The 17,769-nt window shown below is 45.0% G+C and overlaps 1 protein-coding gene across 1 annotated transcript; it reads right to left on the bottom strand.

The window, feature by feature from the left end:
• Window positions 1–5,179: 5,179 nt before the first annotated feature.
• On the bottom strand, window positions 5,180–16,049 carry LOC310636465 (uncharacterized protein). The gene is made up of 6 exons (XM_083356325.1): window positions 15,948–16,049; window positions 11,880–12,402; window positions 11,465–11,582; window positions 11,283–11,350; window positions 10,069–10,198; window positions 5,180–7,880 (listed from the first exon to the last, which is right to left on the bottom strand). Exons 2-6 carry the CDS (start codon window positions 12,339–12,341, stop codon window positions 5,401–5,403), a joined length of 3,258 nt encoding a protein of 1,085 aa, XP_083212451.1. The 5' UTR covers window positions 12,342–12,402; window positions 15,948–16,049; the 3' UTR covers window positions 5,180–5,400.
• Between the last annotated feature and the right edge of the window lie 1,720 nt (window positions 16,050–17,769).

The raw sequence follows: 17,769 nt of genomic DNA, 5'->3' as shown, positions 1-17,769 counted from the left end.
GAGACACTACCTTTCTCTTCATTTCTCAACTTAAGGAGCCTGGTTATTTCTGGAAATAATTTCTGGAACATCCACAGTTTCAGCTGTTTTTCCATTTTAAGAACTGATTTTGCTTTTTCTTTTGGAATATTTTCTTTATCACGAGCTGGTGCTTGGCATTTCCCATTATGCTTAGGCACCCAGAGCCAAAAATAGGAGAAGAGCAGTTATGTATACTAAAGAAATAAAGAAATAAAAGATGACATAGATCTCCATTTTCCCAAGGGTGGCTTCTCCACCTGTGTCCTGCCAGCCCCATCTTCCTTCACTTCTGGCCAGAGTTTCCAAAAGCCACAAGATACAAGTTGTGTTTCCAGGAGAGGCTCCTGGTCCTCATCGTCTGACTGCCTTGCCATTTCTGACAGGATTTGGCCCATTTTGAGGCCTCCAATCTCTGTGGAGACTTCATGGTGGCTTTTCTTGAAGGAAGTGAGTCTGATCTTCAGAGGTTTTCTCCATCCTCACACAATTCCTGGATAGGAAAAAAAGCAAGATGGAGAAACTGCCACCTCTGGACAACCAACCAATGAGAGGGGCCTTTTCTTCTACTCCCACGCCTATGATCCCTGCACCCCCACCCCCGTGCACTCTTTCCCGCCATTGCAGGGTCTCTTGGCACTTTGTGTAAAGTCCACAGGGGGATATACACAGCTTCAGGAAGGAAGTAGCAGACCTAGCTAGTTCCAATTGGTGTGTTGTCCATTACTTGGTGTTTAATGGGTGCCTTGGCAGGATCAAATTCCATACTGAATAAAAGACCTGGAGAGAAACCAAAGATGAGATTTTAGTTGGCACTATCTTTTTCCATGTAGACTGAAAATCGCCACTTGACTGGGACAGGACCATGAGAAATTAAACTAATGGTGGGTTTTATCCCGGATGACAGTGAAGATGCTTATAGGGAAGAGGTGGACTGGTGCAATAAAAGTAACCTGTGGATAAAAACAAAGGAGATCATTGTAGATTTCAGAAAGAGCTGGCATAGTCATACTCCACTGAGTATCAAGGATGCAGCTGTAGAGGTGTTCAACAGTATTAAGTATCTGGGGGTGCAGATAACTATCTGAATTGGTCTCTCCACACCTCTGCATTTCCTGCATCAGATGAGGAGGGCACATTTTTCTCCTGTCCTTGCTACTTTTTACAGAGGCACGATTGAAAGCATTTTAACAAACTGCATCACTGTCTGGTTTGGTGGCAGCAGAGCCTCAGATAGAAAGTCCATAGAGAGAATTACAAGCATTTGCTGATGATTTGGTATTTATTTTGGAAGATCCCTTGGAGATGATTCCAAAACTGTTGTTTCTCTGTGTCATATATGTGGGTATATGCATAATTCTGCATTTATTTGTTTTTGTCATATTTATGTAGAGAATATTGGAGGTGGTGACCCTTTGACAGCTGAATGCACTGAAATTTCATTTTAATTTATGCCGATTATTGTACATTCAAAGTGACAATGAAGTTATTATTAGTTTTTTTTATTATTAATCAAGGAGAGAAGCAACATGGAATTAAGGAGAAACTTCCTAACTGGACAATTAACCAGTGGAACAGCTTGCCTTCAGAAGTTGTGGGCACTTCATCACTGGAGGTTTTTAAGAAAAGACTGGACAGCCACTTGTCTGAAATGGGTCTCCTGCTTGAGCAGCGGGTTGGACTAGAACAAAGTTCCTCAATGTTTCTGGATTGGTGGCCCAGAGGGAAAGGGAGGAGCAGAACAATGTGCGCGTACATGCACGCAAACAAGTATGTACAGTGGTGGCGGCAGCATCCATGCACATGCGCAAGTGGGCCGTGCGCAACTGCGGCAGTTTTGGTGGCAGTGCTGGTGCCTGCGCACCTGCACAAGTGGACTGCTAGCGACCATGTGCATGCACAAACAGGCTGCTAGCAACTGTGTGACGCTGGCGGTGGCCCTAGCACTGCCATGCATGCACAAACGGGGGCCACTAGTGCAAGTGGGGAATGCCCACATATGTGCATGCGCTAACTAGCCATTCCTGCAGCCTGCTGGCCAACAGGCCGTGACTTGGTACTGCGCTGCGGCCCACAAGTTGGGGACCCCTGGACTAGAAGACCTCCAAGATTCCTTCCAGCTCTATTCTGATTGAGATCCGTGATAGGTTTTCAGGTAGGCCAGCACTAACCTTTCAAAGGTTTTCTTAAGTACAGATGTCAGAGCAACTGGTCTGTGGTCATTCAGCTCTTTGATGGAGGGTTTCTTGGGCACTGGATGAGAGAGTTTTTGAAGCAAGGAGCATAACACATCTCTAGTGATTTATAAAAGATGCGGGTGAAGATGGGACCAGTTGGCCAGCATATACTTTCAAAGAAGTAAGTTACTCTGTCTGGGCCTAGGAGACTTAGCTATTGTTGGTGTATCTGAGATGGAGAGGATAGTGATAGTTGATGCATATGTTTTAATACAAAGAGAACCGCACCACTGGTGTTTAATTTTACTCAAATGTATTCAATAGGAACTGAAAGTGTTTCTTAATTTCATGTGATTTTATTTTTCCTGATTAGCTGAGGTCCAGCTTGTTGCTTGATCATTTACAACAGACATGTCAAACTTGCGACATCACATGACGTCACGCAACATATCGGGACAGTTTCGCCATTGCCAGCAATGGGGTGGGTGCAGCTTCTGGATGACGCGTCCAGCCCTTGGGCAGACAGTTTGACACCCCTGATTTACAATTTCAGCAGGAGAGCTGTTATTCTCATTATCCAAAGTATGGACAACTGGGGACAGGGAGGGAGGGAGGGATTCAAAGCACAAACTGAACCACTTTCAATCAATGCAACAATTACTTCTATTATTCAATATCACATTCCATCTCTCTAGATACTTCGATGAGACTCAAATCTCCTTTAGGTCACAGATAGGGCTCAACTTACGACTGGTCGTTTCATGATTGTTTGAATTTACAACACCCTTGGAATGGGTGTTTTATAGCCTGTTAACATGCAGCACCAACCACTACTCTTATGATCCTGTGGCTACATTTCAGTGACCTGGCAAATGACTCGCATTTACAAACAGTTAGTGTCCCAGTCATGTAACTGCAATTTGTGATACTTTTAGCCTTTTTTTAAATACTAAAACTGCTGTTTGGAAAAATGGGTTCACTTAATCGCACCATTTGCATAACAATTCTGGTGAATATAGTTTCAGATCCACCACCTCTCTGTTGCAAAAGCTCCAACTTTTGTGGAGAAAAGAGTAGGGTTTTGTGATAAACTATGAGTATATTAAGCGATGAGGAAGGGAAGAGAAAACAATTATAGTACGAATAGGGAAAAGAAGGGTAATGGGGACAGACCATGAATAAGTTGAATTTGTATCTGCATGTCTGCTATAGCAGAAGCAAAACAAATACAGCTTCATCTTGAACAGATGCACCAGGGAGAGACAGCTCTTTCTACTGGCTAGAGCTGTGGTGGTAAACTTATGGCACACGTGCAACAGGCAGCACATAGAGCCATTTCTGTGGGCACGTGCGTAGCTACTGCTGCCAGCAGCTTCCGCAGGTCCATTAGGCTACCACTGCCCAGAGCAGCAGTGCCACCCAGCACAGAGGCAAAGCAGGCGGCTAGCAAGCCCTGTGTACAGGTGCACACCCAGCAGGCAAAAGGCCACCCAGAGCGGGGAAAGCCAGATCCCCAACAGCACTAGCCAATGCCGCAGCAGGAAAAGCAGAAGGCAACGCCGCCCACCAAACTCACCTGGTGGCTCAGTAACTGCACTTCTCAGCTCCAGGAAGCTTGTGCAATGGAAACTTGACGGTGAGGGCTGTGCGGCACTTGCTGAGGAAGCTGCTACCGGTAATGGAGCCGGGGAAATAGGCCGGGTAGGGGCAGCTGCTAATGCCGCTACCCTGAGGCTTGGCAGATCTCACCCCCCAAGCAGCCATGATTCCCCCTCCCCAGCCAGCATCCCCTGACTACTCCTTGCCTGACCAGCCGGCTGGCACAAAACTTCACCACTCTTCTCCTCGGCAGCAGCAACCTAATGGACCTGAGCAAGCTGTTGGCGGCACCGGCCTGAGGCACGGGATGGGGGGGAAGGGAAGGCAGGCAGTGGCTTGGGTACCTTGGCTCCATCCAAGTTGAAAGCTGAGGTGCAGCAGCAGGATTGCTCTCAAACAATAAGTCAGGTGCGTTGCTCACTCTTGCATGGCCGCTTTATTGAGAGCAATCCTGCTGCTGTGCCTCTGCTTTTTTCAACTTGGATGGAGCTGAGGAGCTGCTGATGGCCGCTTGAGTAGGGAGGATGAGCTTTGCTGCTGCTGCTGCTGGGCCACACCCTGCCGCTGCCTCCCAAACTCCACCTTCGCCACTGGGTGAGAGCAGTGGCAGGGCACTCTGTGCTGGGGAGGAAAGCAGCGGAGGCCTAACCCCTGCCTTGTTCCCTCCCTCGCCTTGCCTCACCCTGCAGGATGAGCCTCCTGCCCACCCGCCAAAGACCCCCTGGATCTTCCTCAACCCTGCCTGGCCCCCATAGGCATCCCTCCCCAGGAGCAACATCGAGGTGGCCACCTCCAGTCTGCCGTGGCCACCATAATTTATTTATTTATTTATTTATTTTATTTGTATACCGCCCTTCTCCCGAAGGACTCAGGGCGGTGAACAGGGCAATACATGTTAAAAAACAGAATACAAAAATTTAAAAAAAAAATAGCCATGCCCACCCAGCAATAGATAAGTGGGTTGTGGGTTGCAGTTTGGGCGCTCGGGTCTCTAAAAGGTTCGCCATCACTGGGCTAGAGAATCAGCATCTATGTAACATTTGCTGGCTGAAATACTTCCTGAAATCAGAATCAAGAAACAATTTGTGAGAAGCAAACTCACTTGCAAAAACACAGTAGATACTAGATACCCAGAATCTGAGCTTTGTAAAATGGCCATTTTCTTGGAATTGACCCTCAAATGGGAACTGCAATGTCCATCTTCAAATGATAGTATCTTCAAAAATCAACGGTCCATAAATAAAACATCACATCCAAATTGCTTTTATCATTAGTAATTTCATCTCTATGGGACTGCCAGTTGTGATGGTCAGGCTCATTATTTTCTCCCTTCCTAGATTAGCACACACAAATACAAAATGCATAGATTTAACCAAGAAAGTCTATAGGGATTCTCATCTTTATTGAAAAATTAGGTCATTACTCCTGAAGCTCTCTCCAGCCTCCTCAGATTTATGATTTCTCTTCTGTATCAATCCTTTTTTGAGATGTAGGGGAACCATTGACAGCTCTTTCCACACTCCACTCATATGACTTTTCCGTGTGACTTCTTTTACACAAATAAAGATCACTACTATTAATGAAGCTCTTCCCACACTTAATGCGCTTACACGGCTTCTCCCGTGTGGATCCAGTTATGGGAATTAAGTTGACTGCAATATGCGAAGGACTTTCCATACTCTTGGCAATTAAATGGGTTCTCCTTTGTGTGTATCCTTTTATGGGCATTAAGATTACTCTTTTGGCTGAAACTCTTGCCACACTCCATACATTTATAGGGTTTCTCCCCTGTATGGATCCTTTTATGGTTAATAAGGGAACTATTGAATGCAAAACTCTTTCCGCATTCACTACATTTATAGGGCTTCTCCCCTGTGTGGATCCAGCTATGGGAAATAAGTTGACGTCTAGCAGGAAAACCCTTTCCACACTCCCCACATTTATATGGATTCTCGCCTGTGTGGATCCTGTTATGGTAAGTAAGTTGACTTCTACTCATAAAGCCCTTCCCACACTCCACACATTTATATGGCTTCTCCCCTGTATGGATCCAGCTATGGGACATAAGTTGATATTTACTAGTAAAGCTGTCTCCACACTCCACACATTTATATGGCTTCTCCCCTGTGTGGATCCAGCTATGGGAAATAAGTTGATATTTACTAGTAAAGCTGTCTCCACACTCCATACATTTATATGGCTTCTCCCCTGTGTGGATCCAGCTATGGGAAATAAGTTGAAATTTACTAGTGAAGCCCTTTCCACACTTCACACATTTATATGGCTTCTCCCCGGTGTGGATCCAGCTATGGGAAGTAAGACCACCCTTTTGACTAAAACCTTTTCCACATTCCATGCATTTGTACGGCTTCTCTCCTGTGTGGATCCTTTGATGTCTCTTAAGTGATGCATTTTCACAGAAACCCTTTCCACATTCCACACATTTATACGGCTTCTCCCCTGTGTGGATCCGGTTGTGGGAAATGAGTTTCTTTCTAGCAATAAAGCCCTTTCCACATTCCACACATTTATATGGCTTCTCCCCCGTGTGGATCTTGTTGTGGTAAATAAGTTGACTTTTGTTAGTGAAGCCCTTTCCACATTCTGTGCATTTATATGGCTTCTCCCCTGTGTGGATCCTGTTATGGTAACCAAGCTGACTTCTATTAATAAAGGCCTTTCCACATTCCACACACTTAAATGGCTTCTCTCCTTTGTGGATCTTGTTATGGTAAGTAAGTTGACTACTATTAGCAAATTCCTTTCCACATTCTCTGCATTTGTATGGCTTCTCTCCTGTGTGGATCCTGTTGTGATAAATAAGTTGACTTCTATTAGTAAATCCCTTTCCACACTCTCCACATTTGTATGACTTCTCTCTTGTGTGGATCCTTTTATGTTTTAGAAGGATGGAATTTTCAGAGAAACCCTTTCCACACATCATGCATTTGTATGGCTTCTCTCCTGTGTGGATCCTTTTATGTGTCATAAGTAATGCATTTTCACAGAAGCCCTTTCCACATTCCATACATTTATATGGCTTCTCCTCTGTGTGGATCGTGTTGTGGTAAATAAGTTGACTTCTATTAGTAAAGCCCTTTCCACACTCTGTGCATTTATATAGCTTCTCTGTGTGAATCCTTTTGTGTTTTCGAAGGGAGGAGTTTTCAGAGAAGCCCTTTCCACATTCGGTGCATTTGTATGGTTTGTCTCCTGTGTGGATCCTTTCATGGGAAATAAGACTACTGGTTCGAGTAAAGTTTTTTCCACACACACTGCATGTATATGGGTTCTCCCCTGTATGGATCCTTTTATGGCTAATGAGTGAACTCATTAGATAGAAGCCTTTTCCACACTCCATGCATTTAAACGGTGTCTCTCCTGTGTGGATCATTTTATGGAAAGTAAGGGAATCTTTTTGTCTGAAACACTTCCCACATTCAGCACATTTATATGGGTTGTCCGCTGCATGGATCACTTTATGTTTGCTAAGGTATGAATTTTTACGGAATCCCTTTCCACAGTCCATGCATTTATATGGCGTCTCTCCTGTGTGGACCATTTTATGTAAAGTTAGGGAATCATTTTGTCTGAAACACTTCCCACATTCATCACATTTATATGGTTTCTCTGCTGCATGGATCCTTTTATGTCTCCTAAGGTATGATTTCTTACGGAATCCCTTTCCACACTCCAAGCAGTTAAATGGCTTCTCTCCCGTGTGTATCTTTTTACGGGATAGAAGGGAGTCATTATCACAAGACAAAGTTAAAGTACAACAGTAATTTTTTCCATTCTTTCCATCTTCTCCTTTGTGTTGGTTTGAATAATGCTCTTGGGGATGTAATTTGTCTTTGAAGAGTTTTACATTTTTCTCAATATTTTTTCCCTTTAGTTTTCCTTTTTGGGCAACAAAGTCTTGCATCGGAGCATCAATGGAAGATGAGCTTTCCTGATTCCAATTATTTGACTGGGTTCTCTCATGGCTTTCTAGTTCTATTTGAATCACAGGCTTCTCCATTCTATCTCCAGGACTAATCACTTGTAATGGTTCCCCAGAATCTTTATTCGCCTGCCCATTATTACCTTCAAAGGAAAAGACAAATTAAAATGCTTAGAGTACAGTAGAGTAGAGCAGAGCAGAGCAGAGCAGGAAGGGACCTTGGAGGTCCAGCCCCCTGTTCAAGCAGGAGAACCTATACCATTTCAGACAAGTGACTGTCTAGTCCAGACATGTCAAACACAAGACCCGGGGGCCAGATCCGGCCCGCGAAGTGGTTGCATGTGGCCCGCGGAGCCATCATGGAAACAGTGAGGGAACGGCCCCCACTGCCTTGGCCCTAGCCCAGAGACCCTCCTTCTGCCAGAGACCCTCAGATCTGTCCCACTCCTGCTCAGGCCCCCATAGGCACCCTTGATGAGAACGATGTAGAGCTGGCCATGCCCACCCAGTAGGCCATAGGCACTCTAGCCACGCCCACCCAGTAGGCCACGCCTACTCTGGCCACACCCACCTGGCCCCTTGAGGGCAACTGCAATGCTGATGCGGTCCTCAATGAAATTGAGTTTGACACCCCTGGTCTAGTCTCTTAAAAACTTCCAGTGATGGAATGCCTATGATTGCTAGCAAGGTTAGGGGGGGGACAGACAATAGGAAGTCCTATGAATTTCCTTCTCTAATTTTCTAACTTCCAGTATGTCTATGGTGATTCTCAGTCATCCAGATCATAATTGTCCAAAAGATGCTTTTTCACGAGGCAACTGGACTTTCTTCTTTTTTCGTTTGAAGACGTTTCGCTTCCCATCCAAGAACCTTCTTCAGCTCCCTAGCAGAAGTGAAACATCTTCAAAATAAGAAAGTCCAGTCGCCTTGTGAAAAAGCATCTTTGGGACAAATTCCAGTATCTTGTAGTTTTGCTTGGTTATACATAGTATAGAAATGCTAACTTCTATATTCTTGAACTATAAAAAAATATCTATTCTAAAGCTTCATCTGGTCTTAGTACTCTCCCTGCTGAGGCCACTTGGGGTGGTTTCTCTAGTATCCTCAGCATCCCCCGAAATCAGAGTGCAAATGGATGTGGGATCTTCTCGGAACTGCTGAAAAAGAGTGTTGTGAAGTTTTGCAAAACGTCATCCTCAAAGTAAAAAAAAAAATAGTCCACTTGCCTTTTGAAAAAAGTACCTCTGAGATAATCATAATAGTAAAGTTGGAAGGGACCTTTGAGGTCATCTAGTCCAGACATGTCAAACACAAGGCCCAGGGGCCAAATCCAGTCTGCGAAGTGGTTTCATGTGGCCCCCGAAGCCATCCTAGAAACAGTGAGGGAACGGTCCCCGCTGCCTTGGCCCTGGCCCACAGACCCTCCTTCTGCCAGAGATCCCCACATCTGTCCCACTCCTGCCCAGGCCCCCATAGGCACCCTTGATGCCAATGATGTAGAGCTGGCCACGCCCATCCAGTAGGCCATACGCACTCCAGCCATGCCCACCCCCGAGGGCAACCACAATGCTGATGTGGCCCTCAATGAAATTGAGTTTGACATCCCTGATCTAGTCCAACCCCCTGCTCAGGCAGGAAACCCTATACCATTTCAGACAAATGGCTGTCCAGTCTCTTCTTAAAAACTTCCAGTGTTGGAGCATTCACAGCTAGATATTGGAAGACTGCTATCATGTCCCCCTTCGTCCTTCTCTTCATTAAACTAGACACACCCAATTCCACCAGCTGTTCCTTATATGTTTTAGTCTCCCGTCCCCCTAATCATCTTTGTTGCTCTTCTCTGTACTGAGTCTCAACATCTTTTTTACATGGTGGTGACCATGACCTGGATGACTGAGAACCTCCACAGACCACAACTACATTTATTAGGGATTGGAAAGTCACTATGGACTTTTTGTGGGGGAAAATGAACTTGTGAAAACAAAAGAACTTCAGGGTTGGAAAATTAGAAAGAATAAATTTGGGGAAGAAGGAAATGATGTAACCTGAGAGAGAGAGAAGCTAAACTATCACTGCAATTATAACTGCTGTTAAGAAGATTCCAAGTCACTTTATATTACTCCCCTCCCCCTTTTCCATTTCTCTTTCTTTGTATGTTTTTTCTTATTCATTTACTACTTGATCTTCTTTGTTTTCTCTTCAAAACTAGTGCTGGTTTTACTCTGATAAAATTCCTTTAATAACACTGTAACCAAGAAAAAGAAATAGCTATAGGTCCCTAACTATACTGATTATCCCAAACTCTTTGACTGGGGATTAGCAAATCCTTACCCAGAGAGGCCACATTCCTGTGATTTTCCCGCATGACTTCCCAATGCAGCGCTTTTTGGTCGGGGTCCAGCTGAGACCACTCCTCCTCGGAGAAATACAAAGCCACCTCCTCGAAGGACACGAGACCCTCCTGAACAAGGAAAAACAGAAAAGGCCAAGGAGGATTATGTTCCATTGTCCACAAATTCCCGAAGATATTCACTAAATTAAATGGTTGAGCTCCACAGGACTCTGAAATTTTACTGGGAAAATGGACAAAGCCCAAAGTCTTTGCCTGAAGAAATATTCTGGGCAGGTTTTATCAACTTCAACGATTCTGCAGGACCTTCACTGCCTTCCAATGAAAGTAACCTTGTTTAATTCTGGATCAATTTATTCAATCCATCCATCCATCCACCCAAGATTCTACATTTTCAAGGTTTTGGTTATGATCTTTAAGTCCCTACATGGCATGGGTCCGCGATACCTCGAGGACCACCTGCTGCCGGCGTCGACTCCCCTCCGCCCTGTGCGCGCCCACAGAGAGGGCCTCCTCAGGGTGCCTCCTGTCAAGGAATGTCGACTGGTGGCCCCCAGGGGGAGGGCCTTCTCTGTGGGTGCTCCGGCGTTATGGAACCAACTGCCGGTTGAGCTCCGGACGGCATCAGACCTCCGATCCTTCCGGCGCGGGTTGAAGACCCATTTATTTGAACTAGCGGGTCTGGCCTGATGGGGGTACATGGGTTTTTATAGGCTTGTTTTATTATTCTTGTTTTAACTTGGGCATTGATTTAATTGTCTTTTAATGTTTGTATTGTCATTTATATTTATGCCCTGTGAACCGCCCTGAGTCCCTTTGGGAGAAGGGCGGTATAAAAATCTCAATAAATTAAATTAAATTAAATTAAATTCTCAGCATTTGGGGAGAATCAACTCGCAATTGGGCCTTGGAATCCCCACTTCACAATGAGTCCAATCCTTCCTGCGTTTGCAGATGGAAATGCGGAGAAGGGTTTTATCTATAATGGTGTCCCCTGAAAGATCAGTCTGGTCAAATGCTCAACACGTGCATGAATGTGCTGCAGTCAGGGATTGAAGTGAATCTGTATGGTGTTCAGGAACGCAATAATAAACCAGCAAACAAGAAGAGAAATGGAAGGAGAGTGTGTTCCGTACATCAGCTTGCCTTCCTGAAGGGAGAATACAAATCTAATAAATTAATTTCCCCCTCTTACTTGATTGGGAGGTTCAACCATTCTTTCAGCTCCACCATAAAGATCAGGAAACGCCATCCTTTGTTTCTCTGTAAGGGACACAGAATTTTAAAAATACATAATTAAATGAATAGGAACAATGGAATACGCACAGAAGGTGAGATAGCTGGGATCTCTCTGGGGAATGAAAGACTTTCAACTACCTCCAAAGGTCTTGTGACTTGGATTTTCTTGAGGGATTCTTCTGAAAAACACATCCTTCTGAGTGGGATTTGATGGAATTCTCTTTCCCTCAGGATCCTTGATCCCCACAGTGAAGGACTTGAAATAGGTGAAAGGAGAAAAGAAGAATTAACGGACATCACACAACATGAATTAGATTCTTATTCTCTGAATACAACTTCAAAGCCCTCCCAGTATCTCATTGAAACTGGGTTAAAAAAAACAGCTGTCCCAAATCTATCTTTTAGAAGAAATAACAGAACACCCTAAATGAATTAGTGAAACATCTTCACATATTATGAAATGTAAAGGATTTTGGTAGAGAGGGGGGAAGAAATCAAAACATATTCTTTATTCCCTTCAAATTCCTAGGCTCCCAATTCAAAGGTCTCTCACCTGGAACTTGATCTGCTCTTTCTGCTCCTCTGCCCGGCTCAGAAGGAAGCCTTCAGCCAGGGCCACCACCTGGGAGCTGGTCTCTGCTCCACATTCCCGCACCCAGCTCTCCATCTCTGGGGGCAGGATAGCCAGGAGCTGCTCCAGAACAACCAGGTCCAGCATCTGGGCTTTGGTGTGCTTTTCTGGTCTCAGCCATCGCCTACAAGTGTCGTGGAGTCGGCTGCAAAGTCCTCGGGGACCTTCAGCCTCCTGGTATTGGAGGCTTCTGAAGTTCCAGGGCTGAACTTCTGGATGGATGATACTTTCCTCCTCCAGGATCTTCTGCCCAAGTCTTGCCCAGATCCCCCCACAGCTCCCAGGCTGAACAGCTGAAGGGCCTTTTCCAGTTCCCTCATTTGCTAAAGGTGGTGTCTCCATTCTATTTCTGTTCAAGGGGTCTTGTGGATCTCCAAATGCCATTCAACACTCTTTAGCAGAGATGTAACTTTGAAGATGTACAAATAGCTCCCAATTTTTCTTTCTGTAATGGAAAGAAATTCCAAGAATTAGAAAGTGTGGACTTAACCATTGAACCCCCCCCCCCCCTGTGTGTGTGTGTGTGTGTAATGAAATGCAATGCAATAACCCTGTCTTAGGATGCTCCATTTCCTTTTTCAGGATTGGCTTTCGGAGAGCCAAGTCACGTTTTTACATGCAGGCAGGCAACCCTGTGCCCAAACAGGTCAGCCAATCAAATTCACATCAAACAGGGTTTGGAAGGAGATGAGTGAAGATACGGTCCTGCTTCACTCCTCCTCTTCCTAAGATAGGATGGTGAACTCTGGAGGATTTAACCCTAGTTTAGTGTTTAGTCTCTAGAGGGCATACAATTTTTTTTTTCAGTTTATGTACCTAAAACAGAAAATCTAACAAACATCGAAAACACAGTAGTTACACAGTAACCAATTTAGCTCCTAAAGGGACGCGGTGGCTCAGTGGGTTAGGATGCTGAGCTTGCCAATCAGAAGGTCGGTAGTTTGGCGGGTCGAATCCCGAGTGCTGCATAACAGAGTGAGCACCTGTTATTCGTCCCAGCTTCTGCCAACCTAGCAGTTCGAAAGCACGTCAAAATGCAAGCAGAAAAATAGGGACCACTACAGTGGGAAGGTAACAGCGTTCCGTGTGCCTAGTCATGCTGGCCACATGACCACAGAGATGTCCTCGGACAAGCGCTGGCTCTTCGGCTTTGAAATGGAGATGAGCACCGGCCCCTAGAGTTGGAAACGACTAGCATGCATGTGCGGGGGAACCTTTACCTTTAATTTAGCTCCCAATCATCCTTCCCCAAATGAAAAATCAAACAAAGAGAATCTTATGAAGCCATGTCAGGGAAGAAAGAGAATCTAATTAGGTAAAATGAATTCTCTGCCTCTGGGGGGAAATCAGGGGAACTCCTCTCGATCAACTTCCTACCAAGGATTCAAAATACTGGAGAAATACATTTAAAACACCTTTTGCATTTCTATTTCCTACTTATTTGTTCTAATCTCTATGGACGCATAGAGTGAAGAACAATCCCTTTAAAAAATAGATGTCTGAGCTCACAAACAGTAATCAAGATGAGCACTATAGAAATCAATTTCATAGGAAAATAAAACATTTGTACAAACAGCAATCAAGATGAGAGCTAGCCGCCAGAACCCCATTATTCTCCTGGCCTGAATCCCCTGTAGGAACTCCAGAATTCCAAATTAACAAACCACTGTTGAAAGAAAAATCTTCAGCAGGGTCCAGTCCAAGCCAGGAATAAACAAAATGGAGACTGCTTTAGAAAGAAGGTTGCAGTTTATTGAAGAGCAGAGCCAGACAGAAATGAGGCTCTGGGAAAGCTGACCACATGTACCTGGGAGTGGTCAGTTTTTATACCTTCTTGGGCTTTTTTGTTTGGAGTTGTTTCCTGTTCCTGTGGCATGAACTTTGACCTGAGCTTTTGAGTGCTTCCTTTTTGGTATTGGTGGGTTAATTCTATTATGCCCTAAAAGTCATGTTTCCTCTCCTTAGAGGTTTGGTGGGGGATGTAGATTTATTTATTTATTTATTTTTATTTTAATCCTATTTATATCCCGCCCTTCTCCGAAGACTCAGGGTGGCTTACAATTTAAGCACAAACCAATGTGCTTAGCAATTTCAGGGGTCTTTGTCTTGTGGGAAGTCACCCCCCCCTCCAGAGAAAGAAATATTTTTGGGAATATTAAAAGGCAGAATATTATATTTCTCCAAAGTATCTTGAAGGCAGAAACCAACCCCTCCCCCCAGAAGTCTCTCTGCTCCAGATAGAAACTAGGTCTGCAGAAATGCAGATGTGATAATTTTGTCAGGAAGCTTGGAGCCAGGAAGCTTGGATCAGAAAGACAAAGATCTCTAGAATCAACAATCCCTCAAACCAAAAAATCCAACAGTCATCAACTCCAGCCCCAGGGAAGCAGGATATGACCTTTGGGACACAATAGGATTAACCCACCACCATCAGAATACCAGAAAGGCACACCCAGACTCAAGTCAAAGTTCACACCACAAGAACAACTCCAAATAAAAAGCTCAAGAAGATAAAAAACCCACCACTCCCTACTACATGTGGTCAGTTTTTCCAGAGCCATCTTTCTGTCTGGCTCTCCTCTTCGATAAACTGCAACCTTCTTTCTAAAGCAGTCTCCAGCTTGTTTATTCTCAGTTTAGACTGGACCCTGATGAAGATTTTTCTTTCCACAGTCTTTCTAATCTCATCAACTCCAAGCTTCCTGGCCCTAATCTTCCTGAATGACTCACCAAATCTGCATTTTTACAGACCTGGTTTCTGCTTGGGGCAGGGAGAGGGGGTTGGTTTCTAGGGGCTGTTTTTTGTCTAAGACTTTCCTTTCTCCATTACTGTATCCCTTTGGGGAAATATAACATTCTGCCTTTTTAATATCCCCCAATATCTCTTTCTCTGGGGGTGGATGGGTGCTGTCCTCCCACACCACTACCCAATAGATATAGAACTAATATCCAAATTAATAATGCAACTATGACTTAACATGATCTTTTGATTCCTGCAACTCTTACAAACACGTGTTCCGCTTCTTAGCCTTAACCCAGCTGAACCCCATTATCTTGGTGGAGCAGTGGGCTAATGCCTCCTTAAGTAACACCAGCTGCCTGCAATTAGTGCAGGTTCGCATCCGACCAGGCTCAAGGTTGACTCAGCCTTCCATCCTTCCGAGGTAGGTAAAATGAGGACCCAGATTGTTGGGGGCAATTAAGCTGACTTTGTAATAATGCCGCTTGGGGTGTGTGTGAAAGCCCTAATAAGCAGGCATATACATAGAATGAAGGCTACTGCTAAGCTTGTAAGCCGCCCTGAGTCTTCGGAGAAGGGCGGCATATAAATGGAATTAAAATAAATAAATAAATAAATAAATCTTCCTAACCCCCTGTGGGAACTCCAGAAGCACAAATTAACAACCCCCCCAGCCTAGATAGATATATACTAATGCCCGAATTAATAATGCAACTATAACTTAACATGATCTTTTGATTTATGCAACTCTTACAAACACATTATCCGCTTCTTAGCCTTAACCCAGGGGAGCCCCATTATCTTCCGAGTTCCCTGCGGGAACTCCAGAAGCCCAAATTAACAAACCATCATGCGTTGCATATTGGGACTAATGCCTGAATGAATAAACCAGGTGCATGATTAACATGGGTAAGCTGTACGTGGTTTATTCTGAATCAGGCAACTCCTACGAACACGTTTCCCCACTTCTTAACCTAACCCAGCCTTGGTCAAAGCTTGCCAGTTCCAGAAATTCAGACTTCCCAGCCTTGCACCCGGAGGCGGCAGAGGGGGCTTCGGGCCAGCCTCCCCCTCCCCCTCCAAGCAGAGGCTCCCCCAGGAAATGCGAGAAACGGCCCCTCCCCTCTGGCGACCCCCATTTCTCTCCTTTGCTTCCCCCCCTCTTCCTCCCAGCCTGGGAAAGGGCGGGAGGGGAACATGGGACCCGGACTCCCACCCCGGGGGAAGACTTGGCCCGCCTCTGTGCTCACCTCCAGCGAGGGACCCCTTTGCACGGGCAGAGCCGCCACTCAGGGAACTCGGGAGTCGCCGTCGGGCTCCGAGTCTCCGCAAGTCTTACCGGCAACCCCTGCGCCTCCCTCCCAAGGCCCCGCCCCCCGCCTCACAGATTGGGGGAGGGGAGGGAAGGGGAGGAACAGAATGAGCTTATGCTCGCTGAAAAGCCCCGCGCATGCTCAGTTCCCTCCTGCGGCTGAGAGCGCCCCCTGGTGGGCTCTGCGCGAGGTGCTAGGACTCCCCGAAAGGGCGGGAAAGAGAAAAGAGCGTCTCTTGAGGGGAAAGGTAGGGATGATGGGCATGGGAGCAGGAGGAAGAGTTCTCTGTCCGAGAATGGCTTCATCCTCTCAGGCGGCGGCAGTTTCGCCATCTTCCTCTCCGGGAACCGCCTGTGGAGATGGAGAAAAATCTCTCTGGAGGATTTGAACTCTCTTCCCTGAAGCACAGCCGCCCTGGAGGCTCCGCAGAGACTGGAGGAGGCTAGAATGTCGGCTGGCGGCCCCCAGGGGGAGGGTCTTCTCTGTGGGCACTCCGGCTTTATGGAACCAGCTGCCGGTCGAGCTCCAGATGGCACCGGACCTTCGCTCCTTCCGACGCGGTCTGAAGACCCACTTATTCGAACAAGCTGGCCTGGCCTGATGGGGGGATTTTAGGGTTTTTAATGGGTTTTTATACTGTATTGTTTTATTGGGCGATTATTTAATTCTCTTTTTAATTTTTGTATTTTCTATTTATATGTGCCCTGTTCACCGCCCTGAGTCCCTCGGGAGAAGGGCGGTATATAAATTTAATAAATAATAATAATAATAGAGATAAGATAACCTTTGTTGTCATTTTTTTATTGTGGGCACATCGGCACACAGTACAAATGAAAGTTGGTTGCTTTCTCTGAGGTATACACATACATAACACACATATAGATATGCTATATGTTGGTTCACATGGTGTGGTAGGATGGTTTGTTGTCACTGTGTGTTGGGGGGAGAGAGCAGGGGGGGAGGCTCAGTTAATCTCAATGTACACATGTTGTAATTTGACAATAAAGGTTTATTTATTTATTTCTATATACGTACACATGTATATACCTATACCCTTACGTATAAATATTAATCGCTGTCCATCTCGAATACATAGCGGAAAGCGGAAGCTTGAGAGTTCACAAGGTTAATACTGTATGTAACAAAACTGACTGAATCTGGATGTTCTGCTTCAGATACCACAAATACCAGGAGAATATTTGTAGCTCACGGTTGACATGAAGGGTGCTCTCAGCTCATTTGTTTTCTTGCAGGTGTTTCACTATCAGACAAAAACAAACTATAGCCCAACTTATCAAAAACATAACTGTAAGGCAGACTAGAAATAAAAATTAAAATAAGCAAGAAAATGGTAAGTGAACACCTATTCGACCTTGATGAATATACAGTTTGGAAGGAGCTGGCAGATGTCATCTCAGAACCATTGTACCATATGTTTCAAAAATCCTGGAGCACCAAAAAAAGTACCTAAGGATTAGCAAAGGGCTGATGTGGTTCCCATCTTCAAGAAAGGGAAAAAAACAGACCCAGGAAACTACAGACCAATCAGTCTAACATCAATATCTGGGAAGATCCTGGAAAAGATAATAAAAAAACCAGATCTACGAACATCTAGAAACAAAGTTTTATCTGGTAGCCAGCGCAGGTTTGTTAAAAATGGATCATACCAAAAAAATATTTCATTCTTTGACAAGTGACTAAAATAGTAGGCCAGTGAAATGCTGTGGACATAGTATATTTAGATTTCAGCAAAGAATTT

The sequence above is a fragment of the Vipera ursinii genome, assembly GCF_947247035.1.
Source record: "Vipera ursinii genome assembly, chromosome: 2".
Taxonomy (NCBI): Eukaryota; Metazoa; Chordata; class Lepidosauria; order Squamata; family Viperidae; genus Vipera; species Vipera ursinii.
This window is presented reverse-complemented; position numbering and strand designations above follow the sequence as displayed.